The sequence below is a fragment of the Ursus americanus genome, chromosome 4 (assembly GCF_024610735.1).
Source record: "Ursus americanus isolate L20-20 chromosome 4, mUrsAme1.1.p, whole genome shotgun sequence".
NCBI classification, from domain to species: domain Eukaryota; kingdom Metazoa; phylum Chordata; class Mammalia; order Carnivora; family Ursidae; genus Ursus; species Ursus americanus.
In genome coordinates this window covers 56,523,951-56,547,190 of record NC_142130.1, presented here as the reverse complement: position 1 = coordinate 56,547,190, position 23,240 = coordinate 56,523,951, and the positions used below count along the sequence as shown (strand labels likewise).

At 33.9% G+C, this 23,240-nt stretch overlaps 1 protein-coding gene across 1 annotated transcript in view; it reads left to right on the top strand.

Moving 5' to 3' along the window:
- ARL6 (ARF like GTPase 6) overlaps positions 1 to 3,080 on the top strand; it is a 42,204-nt gene extending 39,124 nt beyond the window's left edge. Inside the window, exon 8 of the mRNA XM_045785393.2 lies at positions 119 to 3,080. Within this exon, the coding sequence (XP_045641349.1) occupies positions 119 to 144 (26 nt within the window). The 3' untranslated portion in view covers positions 145 to 3,080. The remainder of the gene's footprint in view (positions 1 to 118) is intronic.
- The last annotated feature ends 20,160 nt before the right edge of the window (positions 3,081 to 23,240 follow it).

Genomic DNA, 23,240 nt, shown 5'->3' with positions numbered 1-23,240 from the left:
AACAAACAGGTGTGTGCATAAGCTTCTACAGTGTTTTTATAGATTTTTCTTGGATTACTTTAGAAAATGGATTTTGTTTGTGGAGACTGGTAATTTTTTGTTTGGTTTTTGTTATCAGATCAGATCCAGGCTGTGAAGACATGAAAAGATAGTATTTGGAAACCTCAGCAATTTTCAATTCAAGGAATGTATCTTAAGGCAAACTGAATACTTCAAATTTTGTAAAAGATGTTTGTGCATCTAAGAATACTTTATAATCTTCTGCTTGCATTTATGGACTTTGAATGAACTTTTTAAGAACATAGGACTTCAGGTATGTTAATCTGACCGTTAATTATATTAAAACTAAATCTTTCCTCGGAAGGGCTCCTTTCCCAGAATTATCAACTTCTTGGTAAAAGTCTACATTTGGTTGTAATTAGAATATTTAAAGTCAAGAGTTATAAGCCATCTCAATATCTCATCATGATTTATAATATCTTTCATGCATTTTATTTTTTAAATTGTCTTCTAAAATTTAGTTTATGGTATGACTTTGCAGTATGATTGTGCTTGGAAAAAGAACTTTAAATATTTATAAGGGACCGTTAATATATACATAAAATTTTTACTATATGTCACTATTAATAAAACATAATATGCAATGTACCAACTAGTGTACTTTGTTTACGCTGAAAAGAATAATGCTGTGTTAATGTAATACTTAGTGTTTTATTTTCAAGCATTTGTAAATTATCTGAGACCAAATTAAGCTGAATTTATTTATCCAGTGAATAGTGTATTGAACCTCTCTGTACCTACACTAGTGTGGCATTGTCCCAGGCAATGGAGATACAAGGTAAATAAATGAGATATATCCCTTATCCTTAGAGAACTTAAAAATTTCATACATAGTATCTAATTTTATTTCATTGGCTGCATGAATACCTTGAATTTTAAGATTAAGAGGTATAAAAATGAATTAATGTGATTCTTCAATAATTATTTTAACTGACTTCTTGTTTCTTTAAAATACCTCCAATTACTATAGCACTTTGTTAAAATAGATTGTGACTCACCAAACTATGTTTTTCCTGAGCATAAACTGCTACAAAAATGTTCTTTAGAATTTTAGACACATCTCGGGCATCTACTCTGTGCAAATTGTGTTAGTTCTCAAAACTTAGAGACCACTTATAATTGTGAACTCTGAATAGAAGCTTTCATTTAAATTTACCACTACAAAACAGTATATAGAGCAATGGTGTCAATCCTGAAAAAAAAATTGCATATAAAAAACAACTATAATATACAATGTGTAGAACATCTTACATGTCCTTGGTTGTGAAAATGATAAAAACAGGAGGCAAGGGGTGCCCGGGTGGCTCAGTAAGTTCAGCATCTGCCTTTGGCTGGAGCCCTGAGTCGGGCTCCCTGCTTGCAGGGAGCCTATTTCTCTCTCTCTCCCCACTAGTGCTCTCTCTCGCTATCTCTCTCTCTCTTTCTCCCTCTCTCAAATAAATAAAATTTTTTAAAAAATTAAAATTAAAAAAAAAAAACAGGAGGCAAAAGGTAAGTGAGTAATATTAGGTGTGTTATCGTAACTGTGGTACTGGTGTATATGTCATAGAGAGTTGAATAAAATCATTTTAGAACTACAGAAAGTTCTGTAATTCAGTTTATCTTAGTCCAAAAATCCCGGTAGTTTGGAATTTGGCAAATTAAAAGAATATTCCAGTAGTCCACCATTTTAGCTAACTTGAGAGCCTGTCAAATTGTTTTGATGATACAAAGTGAGATTCTCATTAATCTAGAGTTGCCTTAAATGTAAAAAGGATATGAAAACACTGAATGTAGTTTAACAAAATACTTTTATGCTGTAGTTTAGGAGGATAGGAGAAGAGTTTAGGAGGATGGAGAAAGGGTGTATTAGAATTCAAATCCTCATCCACCAGAATTATTATAACAACAATAACAGAAGAACAATAATAGCTATCACTATATGAACACTGTATTTTGAGCTAGATAGTATTACACATTACTGGATTTTACATTATTTAATTGTCACAATAACCTTGTGTGGTAGGTAGGTTTTATTATTTGTTTTATAGACAAGGAAACAGAGACCTAAAAAAGCTATTTGCTAAATGTTACTAGTAAATGCTGGTGCTGGGATTTAGAACCAAACGATCTGTTTAAGATAGATGAATTCAAGAGACAAGAGTATTACACATAGTAGAAATATAGAGCTGTCTGCCACAAGGATAGCTAAAAGGATGGAAAAGGCTCGCATTGGGGTGGGAGACCAGGATGGGGGTGGGAAAGTCAGAGAAAAGTGAATACTATTTTGTTTTGTTTTTAATTTTTTCTTGTTTTAAGTCTTTAAACACTTCAGATTTTCAACTCTGGGTATAAATGACTAACAAAAGTACTTCTTAAAACTATGCTGATACTAAGTTAATTAGTATTGCACAAACTATAGTAACTCACACCTATGCAAATATTTAGAAGAAAAGTACTGACTTTTTCCTTAGTTTCCATGATCTCCAAATCTAATTTATACTCTATAAACATCTATTCTACTCTACATTTTCATGTGAAGATTATGTAGAAGCACATTGGGTTACAGGATACCATAAAAATGTGGATAAGCTGAGGTTATTGCATTTGTATTTAACGTAATATACAATTAAAATTTATTGCATTAAAGCTTAAGCAAGTGTTTTTTCATGTTTAGACATCACTCTATTACGAAGTTTAATTCATAAAGCTTTATATTTCAATATAAACACTTAATAAAATGTTCAAAACTTATTGTTTGTATTGTATTTAAATATTTATATATGGTCCAATTCAGCCTGTGCCTTGTAAATCACAAAAGAGCTCAGTTTCATATATATTTGGTTTTCATTTATAGGTTGTCTGCTAAAAATTGTGAATTATTTCTTGATTGCTTAAGTTATTTCTTTTTCTTTGGAATTCTTGCATAACACATTGTGATTTCCATAAATATACGCAATTACTCCTGAGAATACTAAGGCAAATACATCCTATGTGTAACTCTGGTATATTAAAATGCTGCAGCATTTTAACTATCCATATATTCTGCTTTCTGATTATTCTCTTCTTAGTTTAAAAAATTTAAAAAACATTAAATGTTCACTTAAATGGATTTAAAATAGGTTTGTCCATTTCTGAAGCTGTGGAGAAATACTATAATAATAGAAAATTGGTTACTGTGTTTAATTAAATGTTTCAGGTAACTTAGTTAATATATTTTCATAGTGAATCTTTCTCATTAAGGATGCTTCTGCTGGGATTGCAAGGGACTACCTCAGGACCACTACTGACTCTTCCTTCTGATCACTCAATTTTAATGCCACACTTGGAGTTTCATAAATGTTCAGTGCTAAACTTTTTCTGGTGATTTAGAATAAACCAAGAGGGACAAATTAAATCCTCCAATTTGAAGTCACCAAGTAATGCTACATACAAGTCATAGAGGAATAGTAGGTATTTTGAAATCATAATTTGGTTAAATATGTAGTATTAATAATAAACATTTTTGTAGCTTTCACTATGTGCTGGGAACTTTCTAAGCACTTTACACATACTAACTCATTTCATCTCTTGACAACCCTATGAAATAGGTGTTATTATCTCTGTTACATAGATCAGGTGTCAGCAAACTACCAGTCTGGTTCTGTATGGCCCTTGAGCTAATAATTTTATATTTTTAAAGGATTAATTAAGAAAAAAAGGAGCAACAGATACTGTAATGTGGTCCACAATGCATTAAGTTATTTACACTCTGGGGCTTTACATAAAAATGTTTGACTCCTGTTATAGTGCAAATAAATGGAGGACCCTGGATTTTGAGCCTAGACAATCTGGCTCCAGAATCTATGTTCTTAACCTCTATGAAGTTTGTCAAAAAGCTAAAGATTTTCTAAAATGGAATAGAACACTTTGAAATTACTTCTTTCTTCAATAATTATATTAAGTATGAAAAATTAGATTCAAATGCCTAAAAAGTAATGCTCTTTGAAATCTTTTTTCCTCCTCTGGTAAGATTGATGTCCTGGCCTTCTTGAGTCTTTTTTCTTCCTTTGCTTTAAATGAGTAGCAACGTTGGGCAGATTCTGAAACATCAGACATGTTAATATCTTAAAAATTTATTTATTTATCAGAGAGAGTGCATGCATGGTGGGGGGAGGGGCAAAGGGAAAGGAAGAGAGAGAGTCCTAAGTGGACTCCATGCTGAGCATGGAGGCCAATGTGGGGCTCAATCTCACCATCCTGAGGTCACGACCTGAGCCAAAACCGAGTCAGACACTTAACCCACGGAGCCACATAGGCGCCCCTGGACATGTTAATATTTTTTTTTAAGTTAAAATTATATCATTTTATTACTCTCCAAAAAGCACTTTAGGTGCATACATATATACACACATATAGGTTATGTTGGGTACAGTTTTGTAATCTGCTTTTCAGCTAATAGAATATAGTAAGCATTTCATAACGTTACTTTTATAAAATAATTTAATAGCTGTAAATAATCCACTGTATAGATGTCCTATACCATATTTACCTACTTTCTTACTATGGAGCGTTTTTTCAAAAATTTTTAAGTATAACTTGCAATGGACACTCATCTGTATTTTGTATTATTTCTTTAGAATAGTTATTATAAATAGAATTAGCAGGTAATGGCTTATATTAATTGTTCTTCCTCTTGTGATCTTAGTGTTTGTTTTTTAATATTAAATAAGCATTCAGCATCTAGAAAGAAGTATAGGTTTATTCTTTTGTGCTCATGCTATTGTAGTAAGTCACAATGGTGGTGTAAATTTTCATTTATCATAGAATGAGGTTTTGAAGGGAGTTTTGACCTGGCAAAAGCAATGTAGAAGTTCACATAAAGGATGCAGAAATAAGACATGCAATTTTAAGTAATCCTAATCAGTTGAAAGTACCTCTCTTTGTTGAGAAGAAAACCTACCCCTCATAAACTCTTTTGAGCCATAAAAAGTCAACAACCTGTCCTATAAAATAAACTTTGATGTTTCTTCTGAGTATATTCTAATTTCTTTTTAGTATATTCTTCTTAATATATAAATATACTAAAAAGTGGATTCTTAGTTGGACATGTTAATATTTTAAAGTATAACTACACAGACAGGTTATCCCCAAGCATGTGGCTTGACCTTCCAGATTTCCCAATGACTTTTACCCGTATTTTGACATAAATGTTAACTAGTGTTGATAGTCTTGAAATATATATGGTAAAATGTGGAGACATTTATGATTCAATTTGTGGATATGCATTTTTTTTAAAGATTAATCTATTTTTAGAGAGAGCACAGGTCGGGGGAGGGGCAGAGGGAGAGAGAGAATCTCAAGCTGACTCCCCGCCGAGCAGGGAGCCCCATGTGGGGCTCGATCCCATGACCCATGAAATCATGACCTGAGCTGAAGTCAAGAGTTGGACACTTAACCGACAGAGCCACCCAGGCACCCTGTGGATATGCATTTTAAGTTAAGTGACCACAAGTAACAACTATAGCTAAAAATATTTTCTTAATTATAAACTTCATGGTTATGCTTCCCTCTTCTAAATTTTTGCCGTGTGACTGGTGATATAGCATATATCCATCCATAAAGGATGAGGCTCCAAATTTTTTTTATAAGATTTTTATTTATTTATTTGACAGAGAGAGACAGCGAGAGAGGGAGCACAAGCAAGGGGAAGTGAGAGGGAGAAGCAGGCTTCCTGCCGAGCAGGGAGCCCGATGCAGGGCTCGATCCCAGGACCCTCGGATCACGACCCGAGCCAAAGGCAGACGCTTAACGGCTGAGCCACCCAGGCACCCCAGGATGAGGCTCCAAATTAGTCAGTCTTTCTCTCTCTCTCTTTCTCATTCTCTTTTGGAGAAGTTTATAAATTCTTCCAAGTATTTTATACGTTTATGTAGTAAACTATTACTGAAATAGGTTTATGCTTCTTCCAATTAAATGTAATCATTAATGTTGGCAGTTAAAGCCAACTTCACATTCAAGCTCTATCTTAGCCTTTAGTGTACTGTGAGTGTGTGAGAGAGAGAGATAGAGCATGAGTGCGCATGCTCACACTTCACTCACCAGTGATCATTAACTTTTCCCCATGGGCTTTCTTGAGCAGATTCATAGATCTATCTTGCAAATATGTTATTCTTACCGTGTTTTAGGGTTTTTAAAAATTTTGTTATTTGTTTTTATAACTCTTAAATGTGATATATATGAGCTCTTGTCATTTCTGGAAACCTTATTGTTTATTTGATAGAGTTTTAATGTATTTTTAGATGCTGGATTATTAATGTCTTAAATACTGTCTGCTAATTCAGTAAGTTTAATTTATACATTCCCAAAATATAACTTACCCTTTCTACATTATAAAACCCCTATACTATAAATAATTTTATTTCATTTATGGGTAGCAGGACAAGATTTTTTAAGAACAAATAAAAAAATTTTCAAAACCCTATGTCAACATGAGATCTTGTTAATGTTAAAAATCAGTTTTTCTATTATGAAATACTGTATCTAAAACAGGACTGGTTTTTAAATGTCAATGATATGTTTTCTGATTTAAAGGGGATGTTGGTCTCTATAAAGGCAAGAGGCAATGTTTTTCTGTTAATTAGATCTTCAGATATAACAAGCAGAGATATTCAGTACTCAACACAGAACTTTTCTGTATGGGAAATGAGTATAAACTTAAGAAATAGACTATAGTTCTTTCTTAAAAGAGATTAGAACAAGCCTGAGGCTTCCACTCAATAGTAAGTGGGGATTTTCATAGTCTTTCTATGAATAGGGCCCTACATAAAATATCATTCAAACAGCAACTATGGTTAGGAACCCTATAATTGTATGTCCTTTTAATGTATCAGCAGAATTACTAGCACTGCAAAGAAGACCTTATTTAGGTTAAAAGATTAAATAGTACCTGTGTTTAACTTAATTACATCCTTATTTTTATTAGACTTATTTCAGTATCAGTCTTACATATTCTTCCTCCCAGAAACAAACTGAAAAAGAGTAGCTATATTCTAAGGTCACTTTACAACAAAATGAAAAATCATAACACCAGAGTGTCTTATTCTAAGGAAACCTTGAGATTATTCAATTAATTGATTTTTTTTCATCTTTTTTCTTTAGCCCTACTTCAAATTGTTTTTCAAAAGACCTGAATTAATATCAGTATATATGCATTTACTGAGATAATCATCTAATCAACTAAAGCAGAAAAATGTAATACTGTAACTACAAGTGTAAACTCTAACTATGAAGAAAGAACCCAAATCCTTCTCTACCTTCTTACAGAGAATAGTATGGAGTAGGAGAGGGCAGTGGTGCCCTGGATAAAAGTCTGATCTGGGCCAACTTTCAGAAAAATTATTTCAGATTGCTTCCAAATCTGTGTAGACATCAATGAATAGATGGCTGATAATACATTTGCTTGTTCCTAGTAAGCCCTGGGCACAGCCTGGAAGCCAGATAGTGAACACACTAGGGATTGACAGGCTCTGCATAATAACATAAGGTTCTTTACAGCCTATGTTATATTTAGAAAAATGATTTTGTTTTCCCCAAAATTATTTTAGACTTTGGCTCTATTTATTAACTTTAGGGAGGTGTGCATGAGCTTCGTTTAGAAGGGCAACAATTGTGTTTTGAATGTTTGAGTCTCTTACTATAATCCTTTATTGAGGAAGCTGATACATTTCATCATTTTTGCACATCTTGGTCATTCCTGTTTTGAATATCCACTCACCATCCAAGATCCTGTTCTCTGCTGATTTCTATCTTAAATGTTTTCTAAACAGATGTATCGGTTCCTAGGGTTCCCTATGGAAAGTCTTAACATATTCTATTCAATTGACCCATGTGACATTGCCATTTTGTAGGCCCAAAGCAGCTGAATGATACCACTTTAATGTGGTTCACTTGAGATCACCTGGAAACTTCCAAGTGGCTCATTTCTTCAGTAAGGGCCAAAGAAATTCCCTGGGAATAACTACGTAGCCAGAACCTAGCCTCGCCTAGAAAGAACCCATGGTGAAAAATGTGACCACAATACTTTGTAGTTCCATACCTAAAACTAAGCAAGTAATCTGACAGATTTCTTTCTTTTTTCTCTTTTTTTTTTTTTTTTTAAGAATTTTATTTACTTGAGAGAGTGGGAGCAGAGTAGGGGAGAGGGGCAGGGGGAGAAAGAGAAACAGACTCCCTGCTGAGTGGGGAGCCCAACTGAGGGCTCACTTCCAGGACTCTGGGATCATGACCTGAGCCAAAGGCAGACACTTAACTGACTGAGCCACCCAGGTACTGCAATCTGACAGATTTCTTGACTTTTTTTAAGGTACTGTTTTAGATGTGTTTTATAAGCCAATTCAGATTCTCTCAGGCTCACTCTTGTTTCTGCCGCTACTTGTAGGGTCCAGTCATCATATGTAGGTACAACTTGACAGTGCCCTGTATCCCCCATTTCCTATTTAAGTGCTTCCTATTTTGCTTCCATGCCCTCACCACTACCGTTCCAAAACATACATGATCCAGCAGGGGAACCACTGGCTAGTGGGAGAAAGGAACCAGTGAATAAACTCTTCCATCTTTCTATATTTCCCATTTATCACGGACAGTCTTGGGACACTATATATAGCTTCTGGGTGATTCCTCTGAATCTAACCATTAGTCACACTTAATGGTCAGCTCAGTAACCCTCAGATTGCCTCTCCTATCCTGCTTCATTCTCCTTTTTCCATAACTTTACTTCCTAATAAAGGAATAGGGTAATGTTTCTCTGCCTCAACAATGCTTTCTGAGGAACCCAAGCTATATCAAATACTGTTCTCAAATTTTGATCAGTCACATTTGGTAAAATACATGCACTGAAGTTTGAGAAGCACTGCCCTATGATTTTTTTTTTCCACTTTTAAAATAAACTTTATTTTTAGAGCAGATTTAAGTTCACAGCAAACTGAGTAGAAAATCAGAGATTTCTCACATACTCCTACTCCCACTTCCACATAGTCTCCCCCACTATCCACATCTCAAAGCCCTAGGATTTTGAAGAACATAAAAGCCACCCTCAAGCATAGTGATAGTCAGTTGATCAAAAGCAACCTTGGAAGGGGACGCCTGGGTGGTTCAGTCTGCTGAGCATCCAACTCCTGACTTCAGCTGAGATCATGAGATCAAGCCCTGAATGGGACACCATGCTCAGCAGGGAGTCTGTTTGAGATTCTCTCTCATTCTCCCTCTGCCCCTACCCCTACTCACTAGCACTCACGCTCTCTTCCTCTCTAAAATAAATAAATCTTTAAAATAAAAAAAAATCTACCTTGGAAGTTCTAGTTCTGGGTAAGGTGGAGTAAGCACACTCCAGCCTATCCTTCCTCTGAATGCAATGGTAATGGTAAAATGTGCATAGACCAGCTTTTTGAATGCATGGGCAGCTACTTGAGGACTGAGAAGGAAATAGTAGTGGGAAGATTGAAGAAGACTAGAATTTAATGTGCCACCAGCCAACAGTGACTATGCCCATTTTTTTTTTCCTGTGGTGTCTCCACTATGTGGGCTTAAAGCTGCTTAAAACCCAGAACCGATCATCTGTGCAGAGCTCCAGGAGAAATTCCAGCTCAAAGAGTGGGAAAGGAGTTTGCTAATGATCAGCAAAAGTTAAGGAAATACTGCATTCTTTTCTACCCTTTGTTGTGCATGAGCCCCCAAACAATCTCAAGTACGCAACAACAACCACAATAGCAATAGCTGCAGTGGGGAACTCACAGCTAAAATTCTGAATAGGGGAAACAGCCCTCTACAGTCAGAGTCCTTGTGGTCCTAAGAAGTTGTGGCAAATGCTCATTCCTTTTGTTCTGTTTTCCCACCAATTGGCCCCAGACAAGAGCACATTCAAAGGAAGAGTATGGCAGAATAAGGTACACAAAGCACCACTTTCTAGCTGGCAGATCAATTAAAGGGAGTCCCAGAGAACTGGAAAGTATAGGGGAGATTGGAAGAGACAGGGGATCAGCAAAGCAACTCCATAAAGTTGTTTAGAGACTCAGCCTGAACCTTGGTGTGGGTCTGAGTATAGATAATGTGTAGACTTCGAGACCAAAACTATAGAATAGACTATGACCCAAATTCTAGATTGGCCACTGAGTGGCACATACATGGACTAGAGCTGAACAAAACCACAAAGGTTTTTGAAAACAGAAATAACATTGAAACTATAATTGCTATGAGGCTGGTTGGAACTTTTGACCTGACTTCAACAAGGTGGAAGGCCTGCTAAAACAAAATGATCAACAATCTCCATAGAACTGAAATAACACTCAGACTTTCATAATATTCGAAATGTCCAGGATACAATGCAAAATTACTAAGTATGCAAAAGCCAGGAAAACATTCACATGGGAAAAGAAAAAGCAGCTGATGCCGATGTCAATGCCAATGTTAAAGTTATCTAACATAATTATCTAACTTGAAAATAGCTATTATAAAAATGCCCAAAGTAGAGATGAACATTCTTGAAACAAATAGGGAAATAGAAAGTCTCAGGATAGAACCAGAAGATATAACAACAAAGATGAATGAACATTTTAAGACTGCAACGTACAACAGCTAGAATATAAACTCACTGGTTAGATTCAATTAAAAAAAAAAAGACATTGATTTATTTTTGTTGTCTGGTTGCTGTGGCTTGGTCTTCCAATACTCTGTTAAATTGAAGTGATGAGAGTGCACATCCTTGCCTTGTTCCTGACCTTAGGGGAAAGCTCTCAGTTTTTCCCCATTGAGGATGATATTAGCTGTGGGTTTTTCATATATGGGTTTTATTATGTTGAGGTATATTCCCTCTAAAAGCACTTTGTTGAGGGTTTTTATCATGAATGGATCTTGTACTTTGTCAAATGCTTTTTCTGCTTCTATTGAAATGATCATATGTTTCTTTATCTTACTGATGTGACATGTCACATTGTTTGACTTGTAAATATTGAAGATCCTGGAAACCCCGGAATAAATCCCACTTGATCATGTTGAATAATGATTTTTTAATGTGTTGTTGAATTCAGTTTGCTAGTATTTTGAGGATTTTTGCATCAATGTTCATCAAGGATATGGGTTTATAGTTCTCTTTTTTAGTGATATCTTTATCCAGTTTTGGTATCAGGATAGTGCTGGCCTCATACAATGAATTTGGAAGTTTTTCCTTCTTTTTCAATTTTTTGGAATACTTTGAGAAGAATCAGTATTCTTCTCTAAATGTTTGGTAGAATTCCCCTGGGAAGCCCTCTGGTCCTGGACTTTGTTGGGAATTTTTTGATTACTGATTCAATTTCTTTGCGGGTTATCAGTCTGTTCAAATTTTCTATTTCTTCCTGTTTCAGTTTTGGTAGTTGATATGTTTCTAGGAATTTATCCATTTCTTCTAAGTTGTCCAATTTGTTAGCATATAGTTTTTCATAATATCGTCTTATAGTTGTTTGTATTTCTGTGGTGTTGTTATTTCTCCTCTCTCCTTTGTGATTTTATTTATTTGAGTCTTTTCTCTCTTTTTTTCTTGATAAGTCTAGCTGGAGGTTTATCACTTTTATTGACTTTTTCAAAGAACTAGCTCCTGGTTTCATTGATCTGTTGTGTTTTTTAGTTTCTATATTATTTATTTCTGCTCTAATCTCTATTATTCCCTTATTTCTGCTCATTTATGTTTTGTTTTTTCTTTTTCTAGCTCCTTTAGGTGCAAGGTTATGAGACATCTTTTTGGTTTCTTGAGATAGGCCTGTATTGCTATAAACTTCCCTCTTAGAACTGCTTTTGCGGAGTGCCTGGGTAGCTCAGTAAGTTAAGCATCCCACTCTTGATTTTGGCTCAGGTCATGATCTCAGTAGTGAGATCAAGCCCCGCATCAGGCTCTGTGCCTGGTGTGGAACCTGCTTAAGATTCTCTGTCTCTCTTGCTCTGTCCCCCTACCCTACCCACTGACCCTTTCACTAAAAAAAACAAAAACAAAAACAAACAAACAAAAAAAAAAACCTCCTTTTGCTGCATCCCACAAGTTTGGACCATTGTGTTTTCATTTTCATTTGTTTCCATGTACCTTTTTATTTCTTTTACTTCCTGGTTGACCCATTCATTGTTTAGTAGCATGTTATTTAATGTCCATATATTTGTGGTCTTTCCAGATTTTTTCTTGGGGATGACATCTAGTTTTATAGTATGTGGTCAGAAAACATGCATGGTATGACTTTGATCTTCTTGAATTTGTTGAGGCTGGGTTTGTGGGCTAATATGTGATCTATTTGGGGGAATTTCCATGTACGCTTGAAAAGAATGCATATTCTGCTGTTTTAGGATAGAATATTCTGAATATATCTGTTAAATTCATCTGTTCCTCTGTGTCATTCAAAGCCATTGTTTCCTTGTTGATTTTCTATTTAGATGATCTGTCCATTGATGTAAGTGGGGTATTAAAGGTAAAGAAAGAAGTAAAGGTAAGGAAGAAGAAAAACTTTTACTGTTTGCAGATGACATGATACTATATATAGAAAACCCAAATGACCCCACCAAAAAAGTACTGGGACTGATAACCAAATTCAGTAAAGTTGCAGGACACAAAATCAATGTACGGAAATCTGTTGCATTTCTATACACTAATAATGAAGTAGCAGAAAGAGAAATTAACAAAACCGTCCCACTTACAATTGTACCAAAAATAATAAGATACCTAGGAATAAACCTAACCAAAGAGGTGAAAGACATGTACTCTGAAAACTTAGAACACTGATGAAAGAAATAGAAGATGACACAAAGAAATGGAAAGGCATCCCATGCTCATGGATTGAAAGAACAAATATCATTAAAATGTCTATACTACCCAAAGAAATCTACACATTTAATGCAATCCCTATCGAAATACCAACAGCATTTTTCACAGAACTTGAACAAATAATTCTAAAATTTGTGTGGAACCAGAAAAGACCTTGAATAGCCAAAACCATCTTGAAAAAAGAAAAGCAAAGCTGGAGACATCACAATTCTGGACTTCAAGTTTTGTTACAAAGCTGTAGTAATCAGAATAATATGGTACTGGCACAAAAATATATCAATGGAACCGAATAGAAAAATCAGAAATAAACCCACAACTGTATAGTCAATTAATCTTTAACAAAGCAGGAAAGAATACATAATGGGAAAAAGTTTCTTCAACAAATGGTGGGGAAACTGGATAGCAACAAGCAAAAGAAAGAAACCGGACCGCTTTCTTATACCATGTAAGAACAAAAATACATTCAAAATGAATTAAAGACCCAAAGGTGATACCTGAAACCATTAAAATTCTAGAACACAGGCAGTAACTTCTTTGACATCAGCCATAGCAACTTTTTTCCAGATATGTCTCCAGAGGCAAGGGAAACAAAAGCAAAAAATAAACTGTTGGGACTGTATCAAAATGAAAAGCTTCTGCACAGTGAAGGAAGCCATCAACAAAACTAAAAGACAACCTATGGAATGGGACAAAATATTTGCAAATGACATAAACAACAAAGCATTAGTATCCAAAATACTTAAAGAACTTGACAACCTAAAAACAAATAATCCAGTTAAAAAATGGGCAGAAAACACAATGGGATATTTCTCCAAAGAAAACATACACATTACCAACAGACACGTGAAAAGATGCTCATAATCACTTACCATCAGGGAGATGCAAATTAAAATTACAATGAGCTATCACCTCACACGTGTCAGAAGAGCTAAAATCAACAACACAAGAAACAATTGGTGTGGGCAAGATTGTGGGAAAAAATTAGCCCTCTTACACTGTTGGTAGGGAATACAAACTTGTGCAGCCACTTGGAAAACAGTATGGAGTTTCCTCAAAGAGTTAAAAATAGAACTACCCTACAATCCAGCAATTGCACTATTGGGTATTTATCCAAAGAATACAAGAGTACTAATTCAAAATGATACATGCACCCCTATGTTTATAACATCATTGTTTATAATAGCCAAGATATGGAAGCAGCCCAGTGTCCATCAGTAAAGATGTGGGGTTTGTGTATATATAATGGAATATTATTCAGCCATAAAAAAGAATGAGATCTTGCCCGTTGCAATGACATGGATGAAGCCAGAGAGTATAATGCTAGGTGAAATAAGTCAGAGAAAGACAAATACCATACAATTTCACCCATATGTGGAATTTAAGAAACAAAACAAATGAGCAAAGGGAAATAGACAAATGAAAAAGACAGATTTTATTTATAGAGAACAAACTGATGGTTACCAGAGGGGAGGGGCATAGGGGCTTGGGTTAAATAGGTGATAAGTAATAGTGCTCACTTATGATGAGCACTGGGTGACATATGAAACTGTTGAATCACTATATTGTACACCTGAAACTAATACAATACTGTATGTTAACTAACTGGAATTAAAATAAAAACTTAAAAAAATAAATGAAAATGACAGAGGAAAGACTCCATGGATGTGAAGGTAAATTAATAGAAGTCATACAGTTTGAAAAAAAAGAAAAAAAAGATTGAATTTAAAAAATGAACAGAGCCTTATGGAACTGTAGGGCAATATCAAAAAGTCCAGTGTCATGTAAGTAATATCCCTAGAAGTAGAAAAGAGTAAAGAGCATAAGAAGTATTTTAAGTAATAATAGCTAAAAACTTCCCAAATTTTGTGAAGGGCGTAGCATACAGATTTCAGAAGCTCAGTTTGAAAGCATCCAGAGAAAATGACACATAATTTATAGGGAAACATCATTTCAAATGACTGCTGATTTCTCTTCAGAAATCACTGAGGCCATAAGAAAATGGCACACCATTTTTTAAATGCTTTTTAAAAGAAGTATCAATGTTGGAATAATACTATTTCAGCAAGAATATCCTTCAAGAATAAAGATGAAATAAAGATACTCTCAGAATTATGGAAAGCAAAAGCATTTATTGCCACCAAAGCTGCTCTAAAAGAATTGCTAAAGGAAGTTCTTTAAACAGAAGGTAAACGGTACCAGAAGGAAACTTAACATCCTGTGTTCTTTAAAACATATTTAACAGGGGCGCCTGGGTGGCATAGTGGTTGAGCGTCTGCCTTCGGCTCAGGGCGTGATCCCGGCGTTATGGGATCGAGCCCCACATCAGGCTCCTCCGCTATGAGCCTGCTTCTTCCTCTCCCACTCCCCCTGCTTGTGTTCCCTCTCACGCTGGCTGTCTCTATCTCTGTTGAATAAATAAATAGAATCTTTAAAAAAATAAAATAAAACATATTTAACAGTAAAAAATTGTGTTATGGGGGTTTCAATTTATATACCTGTAATATGCAATATAATTACAAAATAAAGGGGGAGAATACAGGGTCAAATATGGTTCTTTCTACATAATTCTTGAAATGAAAAAACTATTTTTTTCTAAGTGGACCATGAAAAGTATGGTTGTTGTAATTGCTTTTAAAGATTTTTTAAAAGTGATCTCCACACCCAGTGCAGGGCTCAAACTAACAATCCCGAGATCAAGAGCCACACATTCTATCAGCTGAGCCAGTCAGTTGTCCCTGGTTGTTGTAATATCTCAAAGAGGCACTAAAAAATTATATAAAGAAATATAGTCAAAAATAAATAAGTTAAAATGAAATACTGGAATATGTTCAAATGATCCAAAGAAAGCACAGAAGAGGAAGAAGCAAAGTAACAAAACAAAAAAAATGTAGGAAACATGACAGAATGGTAGACCTAATCTAAATCCAAACATATCAATAATCCATTAAATCTAAATGGTGTAATCATACTAATTAAAAGAAAAGAATTGAGTGGATAAAAGCATTACTGAACTATATATGATCTCTGTAAGTAATTCACTGCAAATATAGTGATTGTAGGTAAAAAAAAAATGAGAAAATATTTACTATACAAACGCTACTCAGAAGAAAGCTGGAGTAACAATATTAACATCAGACCAAGTAGATTTCTGAGCAAAGAAAATCACCAGGAATAATGATGAGTACTGTGCAATAATAAAATGGTCAAGTCACCAAGAAGACAACAATTTTAAATGTGCATTCACATAAAAACCTCTTAAGAATACATAAAGAAAAATTGACAGAACTGAACTAAGTATGTCCATGATTATAGTTGGGTACTTCAATACTTTTCTCTTAATAATGGATAGACCCTGTAGACCGATAATCAGCAAGGATATAGTGGAACCAAAATACCACCAACCTGCTAGATCTAAACGATATTCATAGAACACTCAATCCAACAACATCATGAATAGTACTTTTTTCTCAAGTGTATATGGAATATTCACCAAGGCCATACCATAAGTCATAAAACAAACCTTAATAGATTTAAAACAATTGAAACCATTCAAAGTGTGTTGTCTGACCATGGAAGAATTAAGTTAGAAATCAATAACACGTTAAGAAATCATCAAACACTTAGAAATTAACACACATCTAAATAATCCATAGGTCAAAGAGAATGATTCAAGGGAAATTAGGAAATATTAAAACTAAACAAAAATTAAAATGCACCATATCAAAATTTGGGGGATGCAGCTCGCAGAATATATATAAGGGTAAAGCATCAAATATACAGCATTAAATTAGAAAAAAATATTTCAAGTCAATAATCTATGTTTCCATGTTAAATAGAAAAAGAGGAGCAAACCTAAAGCAAGCAGATTGAAAGAAATAATAAAGATTAAAATAGAAACCAACGATAACTGAAAATAGAGAAAATCAATAAAAGCAAAAGCTGATTCTTTCAAAACAAAAGAAAAACTACCATAGCTTTGAAATGGGTTCTAGGTCTTGGTTGGATCTTGCTTTGATAAACATATTCTCTTGTCTCCAGATCCTGATTGAATTATTAGGTAAGTCTCACTACTAGAAATAGAAGACACTCTATATTGTAAAACCAACCTTTTGTGGCAACCAGCCAGTATTCAGGAGGTTGGGGGATAGGAACTTGACCAGCCATGGTAAAATGAACTATTTAGAAGCTAGACCTAAGAACTGAAAACGGGTAGTACATCACAGTATTGTATTCTTATTCTCTTACTGTTTTGACCACGTGGGTGTGTGTAGATACCAATGTAAACACACATGTTTGTTTATATGTTTGAATCAAGACAGATTTAGGAAACTGAAAAATAGATGATCTTTTACAAAATTAATTTTAAAGAATATCATTTGTATTTCTACTTAGAAATTATAACTTACTAATACAAGTGATACCTTAAGGTTTCATAGAACATTCATTGTCTGAAAATACCAAGATAATATATTTAAAACTGTCAGTGAGGTTTCCAAAAATTTTTTAATTTTGTGCCAAATTTCACATATGCACATTTTGGAAACCTGGGGTGGCTGTATTTCAATAGTATTGATAGCCAATTTCATTTCCTGCTGTTAAGTAAAGGCAAATGGCATCATGTTGTACCCAATACTAAAATTTACAGTAAAGTATATAACAAAAGTGGGAGAATTGAGTAATCACAGTATTAAGTTATATAAGCATGCCAAAATCAGAACTTACCCATTATAATCAATATCCCATTCAATTTGCAAATGAATGTAGTAATATCCTATATGTACTAACTTGCATTAGTTCATTTAGCCAACTAAAATAAGATATCAGTGACTAAAAATGGGTTCATTGATAGCAAAACAAAGTGATAAAAATGATGCTGAATGCAAATTATCCATTATGCCAAAAATCAATAATCAAACTCATAACAATTAAAATATTGAAGAAGGATATAATTTCTCTCATGTCCCTCTTGCAATCCATCAGCAAATTCTGTTTTAAAAAAAGAAAATCCAGAATCTGACCTCACACCCCCTCCATTAGTACTGCTCTGGTCCAAACTACGGTAAACTCCTGTTTGGACCTCTAAACTCATTTCCTGTTTAGTCCCTCTGCTTCCCTTCTACCTCAACAACAGTGTTCTCCGTGTCTACACGGCAACCAGTGTCGTTTTGTTTTTGAAAAATAAAACCTGTCACTCTATCTTTAACCTTTCAATAGCTTCCATCACATAAAATCCAAAATATTACCAGAGCCTACAGGCGTTCCTACCTAACATGTTCTAGCTCTGTCTTTAGCCTCCTTCCTAATAACTGGTTGCTCTCACTTACTGCATTCCAGCTTACTATTTCTCAAATGAGCCAAACTCTTCCTCTATAAGACCATTATATTCTCTCTATCTGGAATGCCTTTCCTTGGATCCTGGCATGCCTCGCTCCCTCATTTCACTCAAGTCATTCCCTCAGAAATGTCATCCCTGACTATTATATTCAAACTAGCGAATCCATCCCTCTCCCCTATTCTATTCTGCTATATTTTTTCTTATTGCACTTTATCATGACCTGATATTCTTACTTATATATATATTCATTGTTGGTCTTTCACACTAGAATATAAACCCCATGAGTGCAGAAAATGTGTTCACACACTGCATTCCAAGTGCCTAGGACATTGTGTGGTACATATTAGGCCCATATTTATCGAATTAGTTAGTATGTAAGCCAATATTACATGTAATTTTTGCCATGGGCCACAAATTTTGGGAGCATAATAAGGAAATAATATTGGAATGTTAGTGAAGGTTAATACTGTGTTAATTTAAACAAAATATTAAATTATTCAGTGATTAACTATTTTTATATGTTCATTTCTATTCCTAAAGATATTCTTAAGCTTCTAACCATGAGGACTGGGCTAGTAATATATGATCTTTTTCATTGTTTTAAAAATAAGTTGAGACTGAAGTATGCTTCTGGCTGGTAGAATGGAATAAGTTTCTGATAGACCAGCCCTCCTACAGATAACTGTAAATGCTGGGCAGCAACAAACAATTCCACTTATTTGAAGGTTCTTGAGAATGAACAGAAGCAGGCATATTTTGGAGGGAAGTTGAAACTTAGAAGGTGGCAGTGCATGGGTGAGTTTCCCATTCTGAGGCTTTTTTTTTTTTTAATTTTTTTAGTAAGCTCTATGCCCATCATGGAGCTTGAATTCACAACCCTGAGATCAAGAGTCACATGTTCTACCAGTTGAGCCAGCCAAGTGCCTCCCTGTTTTGAGGCTTTTGGTCTGAGAACAGGCCTCAGTGATAACTAAAACTCTGGGCTGCTAAGCCTCTGACAGAAAACTTGCCATATTTTTGCCCTGAAGAAAAGAGGACAGAGCATGGGACAACCAAAGCCATTGCAAAGTGGAGGGAAGAACATTTGGTAAAGGATAGATCCAGAGAATGGGAGTCTAAAATTCTAGATATAAACATTCCCAAGTGTCTGGCTAAGTCCCAAACCAGGAACAAGCAAGGCAGACTCAAAGCAGGTTATAGCTAGGGCTACAATAATGAGATTTGATCTGCTGTCCACCATCAGCAAGGCCAAGTTTGCAGTGTAAGTTTGAACAACTTAATGGCTCTATAAAATAAAAATGGATATATATAATAGAACTTGGAATTATATAATAGAATCCACAATCTCTACAGCATGGTATTCAAAATATCTAAGAGACAAAATATCTGACAATCCAAATTTACTTGACATATGAAAAACCAGAAAACTATGACCAGAAAACCATTTTCAAAGGAAAAGATAAGAGGTCAACACTGAGATGACTCAAACGGAACGATCAGATAAGGACTCTAAGGCAGCTGTAGTAACTTATCTCAATGAGATAAAGGGAGAAATGCCTATATATAGGAATTTTCAGCAGAAAAATAGAAAATATTAAAGAAAACTAAATGAAATTCTAGAACTAGAAAAATATAATGTCTGACATTTAAAAATCACTGCATAGACTAACTGTAGAATGAAAATGGCAGAAGAGAGAAATCATCAAACTTGAAGACATAGATCAATAGATATTTTCCCATCTGAAGAAGCAAGAAAGAAATATGAAAAAAAACAAACAGAGCCTCAGGATCCTGTGGGGTAATATCAAAAGTATTTTTTGCATATATATAGTTGGGAGTCCCACAGGAAAGGAGATTGGAGCAGAATACATTTTTAAAGAAATAATGTCTGAAAATTTCCCAAACTGAATGAAAGACATAATTTATACATTGAAAAAGCTGAGCAAACCCCCCAACAGAGTTAATACAAAACAAAACAAACAAGCCCCCTAGGTACATCATAGCAAATTGTTGAAAACCAAGGAGAATTTCAGAAATATCCAGAGTCAGATGGAAGGAATCCATCTTATATACTGAGTGATATAAACTATTGGATTTCTTATCAGAAATGTTCTATGCTGGAAGACTGTAGTATGATATCTTTAAAGTGTTGAAAGAAAAAAAATTATCCAGAATAATAAGATAGAACACTAAGAAAAAATTTTACCAGCAGTTCTGCACTACCATAAGAAAGTTCTTCAGGCTGAAAGGAAATGATACTAAAGGGAAACTAATTTTCAGGAAACAATAAAAACCAATGAAATAGCAAATATTTGGGTCAATATAAAAGATTTTTTTTTTTTGCTTTAATGTCCTTAAAGTACGTGTGAATGTCTAAGGCAAAAAGTGGGCATATTCTTACGGGGTTTATAATTATATATATATATATATATATATATATATATATATATATATATATACACACACACACACACACACATATATATGTAATTACATATATATTTGTGTTATATAATTACATATATATTTGTATTATATATTTATATATATTTGTATTATATATACATATGTGTATATATATATTTGTATATATATATACATATGTGTATATGTAATACAAATGACATGGCAACTTCATTATATATATATATAATATACACACACATATATATATAATTACATATATATTTGTATTATATATAATTACATATATATTTGTATTATATATATATTTGTATTATATATACATATGTGTATATATATATTTGTATATATATATACATATGTGTATATATATGTAATACAAATGACATATGGCAACTTCATTATAACAGGGTGGATCATAAAGGATCTCAACAGTTGTAAAACTACACTGTATGTGAAGTGATAGAATATCAATTCTAGTAGGCAGTGTAAATTAAAAATGTATATTATAATCCCTATAGCAACTATTTTAAGAATGTAAAAAGGTATGTTAAAATGCCAATAAATTAAAATGGAATTCATCAACTGATCCAAGTAAACATCCATAATAGGACAAATGAAAATCATGTTTCACCAGCCACAGGAACATAACATTACTTTTGTGGTATTTTTGCCAAAAAACATAGCCTGAATTTAACCATGAGGAAACACCAGACATACCAAATAGATGTCTCCATTACCGCCAGCCAACAAAACCAAACAAACAAACAAACAAAAAACTGGCCCTTAACATTCAAAAGTGTCACAACCATGAAAGTCAAGAAGAGATTGAGGAACTTTTCCAGAATGAAGGAGACTACAGAGACATGACAAATAAATGTAATATGTGATTCTGGATTGGATCACTTTGCCATGAAAGACAATTGGCAAAACATGAATAGGGTCTGAGGATAAGATGGTAGTACTTATTAACATTAATTTCTTGATTTTAAGGGTTATATTTTGGTTATTTAGGATTTTAGGACAATGGTCATGTTTATTAAGTAACACATCAAACTAGGAGTGATAGGACATCATTTTGACAACATACTTTCAAATGGTTCATTAAATGAAAGAGGTTCTTTGTACTACTATAATTTTTCAATAAGTATGAAATAATTTCAAAATAAAAATTATAGGTAAAAATAATTTTATATGAAATAGCAGTATAAAGCAAATGGCATTCTCCATGAGAGTACCCAGAACAGAATCCAGTAGATGAGTAATTTATTTTCATAAAAGAAAGTCTGAAATTGTTTCACTCATAAAAATGAAGTACCTGAATATGTTGATAATTGCAACCATTATGGGAATATGGATATACTTATTATATTAATTACAGAATTCTTGAAATTTACAGATATATACTAGAAAATACAGTACTGCTGCCAATTTTTAGGAGGGTGGGACCTCTTTAACCATAATCATAAAGATGGACCAGGTGACTTTCTGGATTTCATAATAGTAATAACATCGACCTGACAACTTTTAGAGTGAATCCAAGGTAATAGCTATGAGAAAGACAATTTATATAAGAATATCAAACATGTCAAACTCGTTTTTGCATATACTTTCTCTTGGTCCTAAATTAGGCATTTGGTTAGTAGTAAGACTTCTCCTGCCTGAACTACTGGTCTGACCTGTCTTGGTCAATAATTGGCAGCTGTAAACTCAAATTATGTAGGTCATGTTAGAATCAGTGTAGCAGTTTCTCTACCTGCATATTTCTCATACCTTATCTTTGTCATTTACGTTTAATTACGCAATTTTTTTTGAAGAATGTAGCAGAGTTCACTTAAAGGTAGTTTCATATTAACATACCAAAGTCCTTGAATATTCTTATGTTACACATAGTATTTGATGATTCACTATGTAGTAGCGCCCATATATTGCAATATTTTCTCACTAAATCAGACAGTATATATTAATTATATGTCTATTGTTGGCCCAGTATTTTGTGCACTCCTATTGGACTTTGATATTGCTTTTTATCTAACATAGATTTTGTCTAATTGTAAATTCAATTGATTATAAATGTATCTAATTTTATCTAATCTAGATTTCTAATATGAATATGTGTCAATAGGTGTTTTAACTGGTTGTAGTTGCAGGACTTCTGGAGCTGTGATTTGAGAAATCTATCCTGGACCCCAAGTATAGCCTGCCCAAGTGACACAGGCACTTTCTTCTCCCTTTGCCTCCGTATTCGTTTCCATGATCACATTGTCTTATAATTTGTAACTTTTGCTTAGTTCTGTTTCCTTCTCTGAGACTGAGCTTCTTGGTGGTAAATCAGTGTTATATTCCAATCACCAATACTGGAAGTATTCAATAAGAGATTATTGAGTGGGCAGAAGACTATAAAATAATTTTTGTAAATGAGATATTATTTTTCTTTCTTTTATTTTTTTAATATATATTTCTTCCACCAAATCTCCTAATCAAGTTTGAAGCAGGTAACACTGGAGTAATGAGTATTAGGTCAGTGACCTTTGATTCTGTTTACAAATTTCAGAATTTTCCATTTTCTTGGTTTTTTTTGGTTTGTTTTTCCGAAATGTACACAGATTAATAGATTTTTCAATA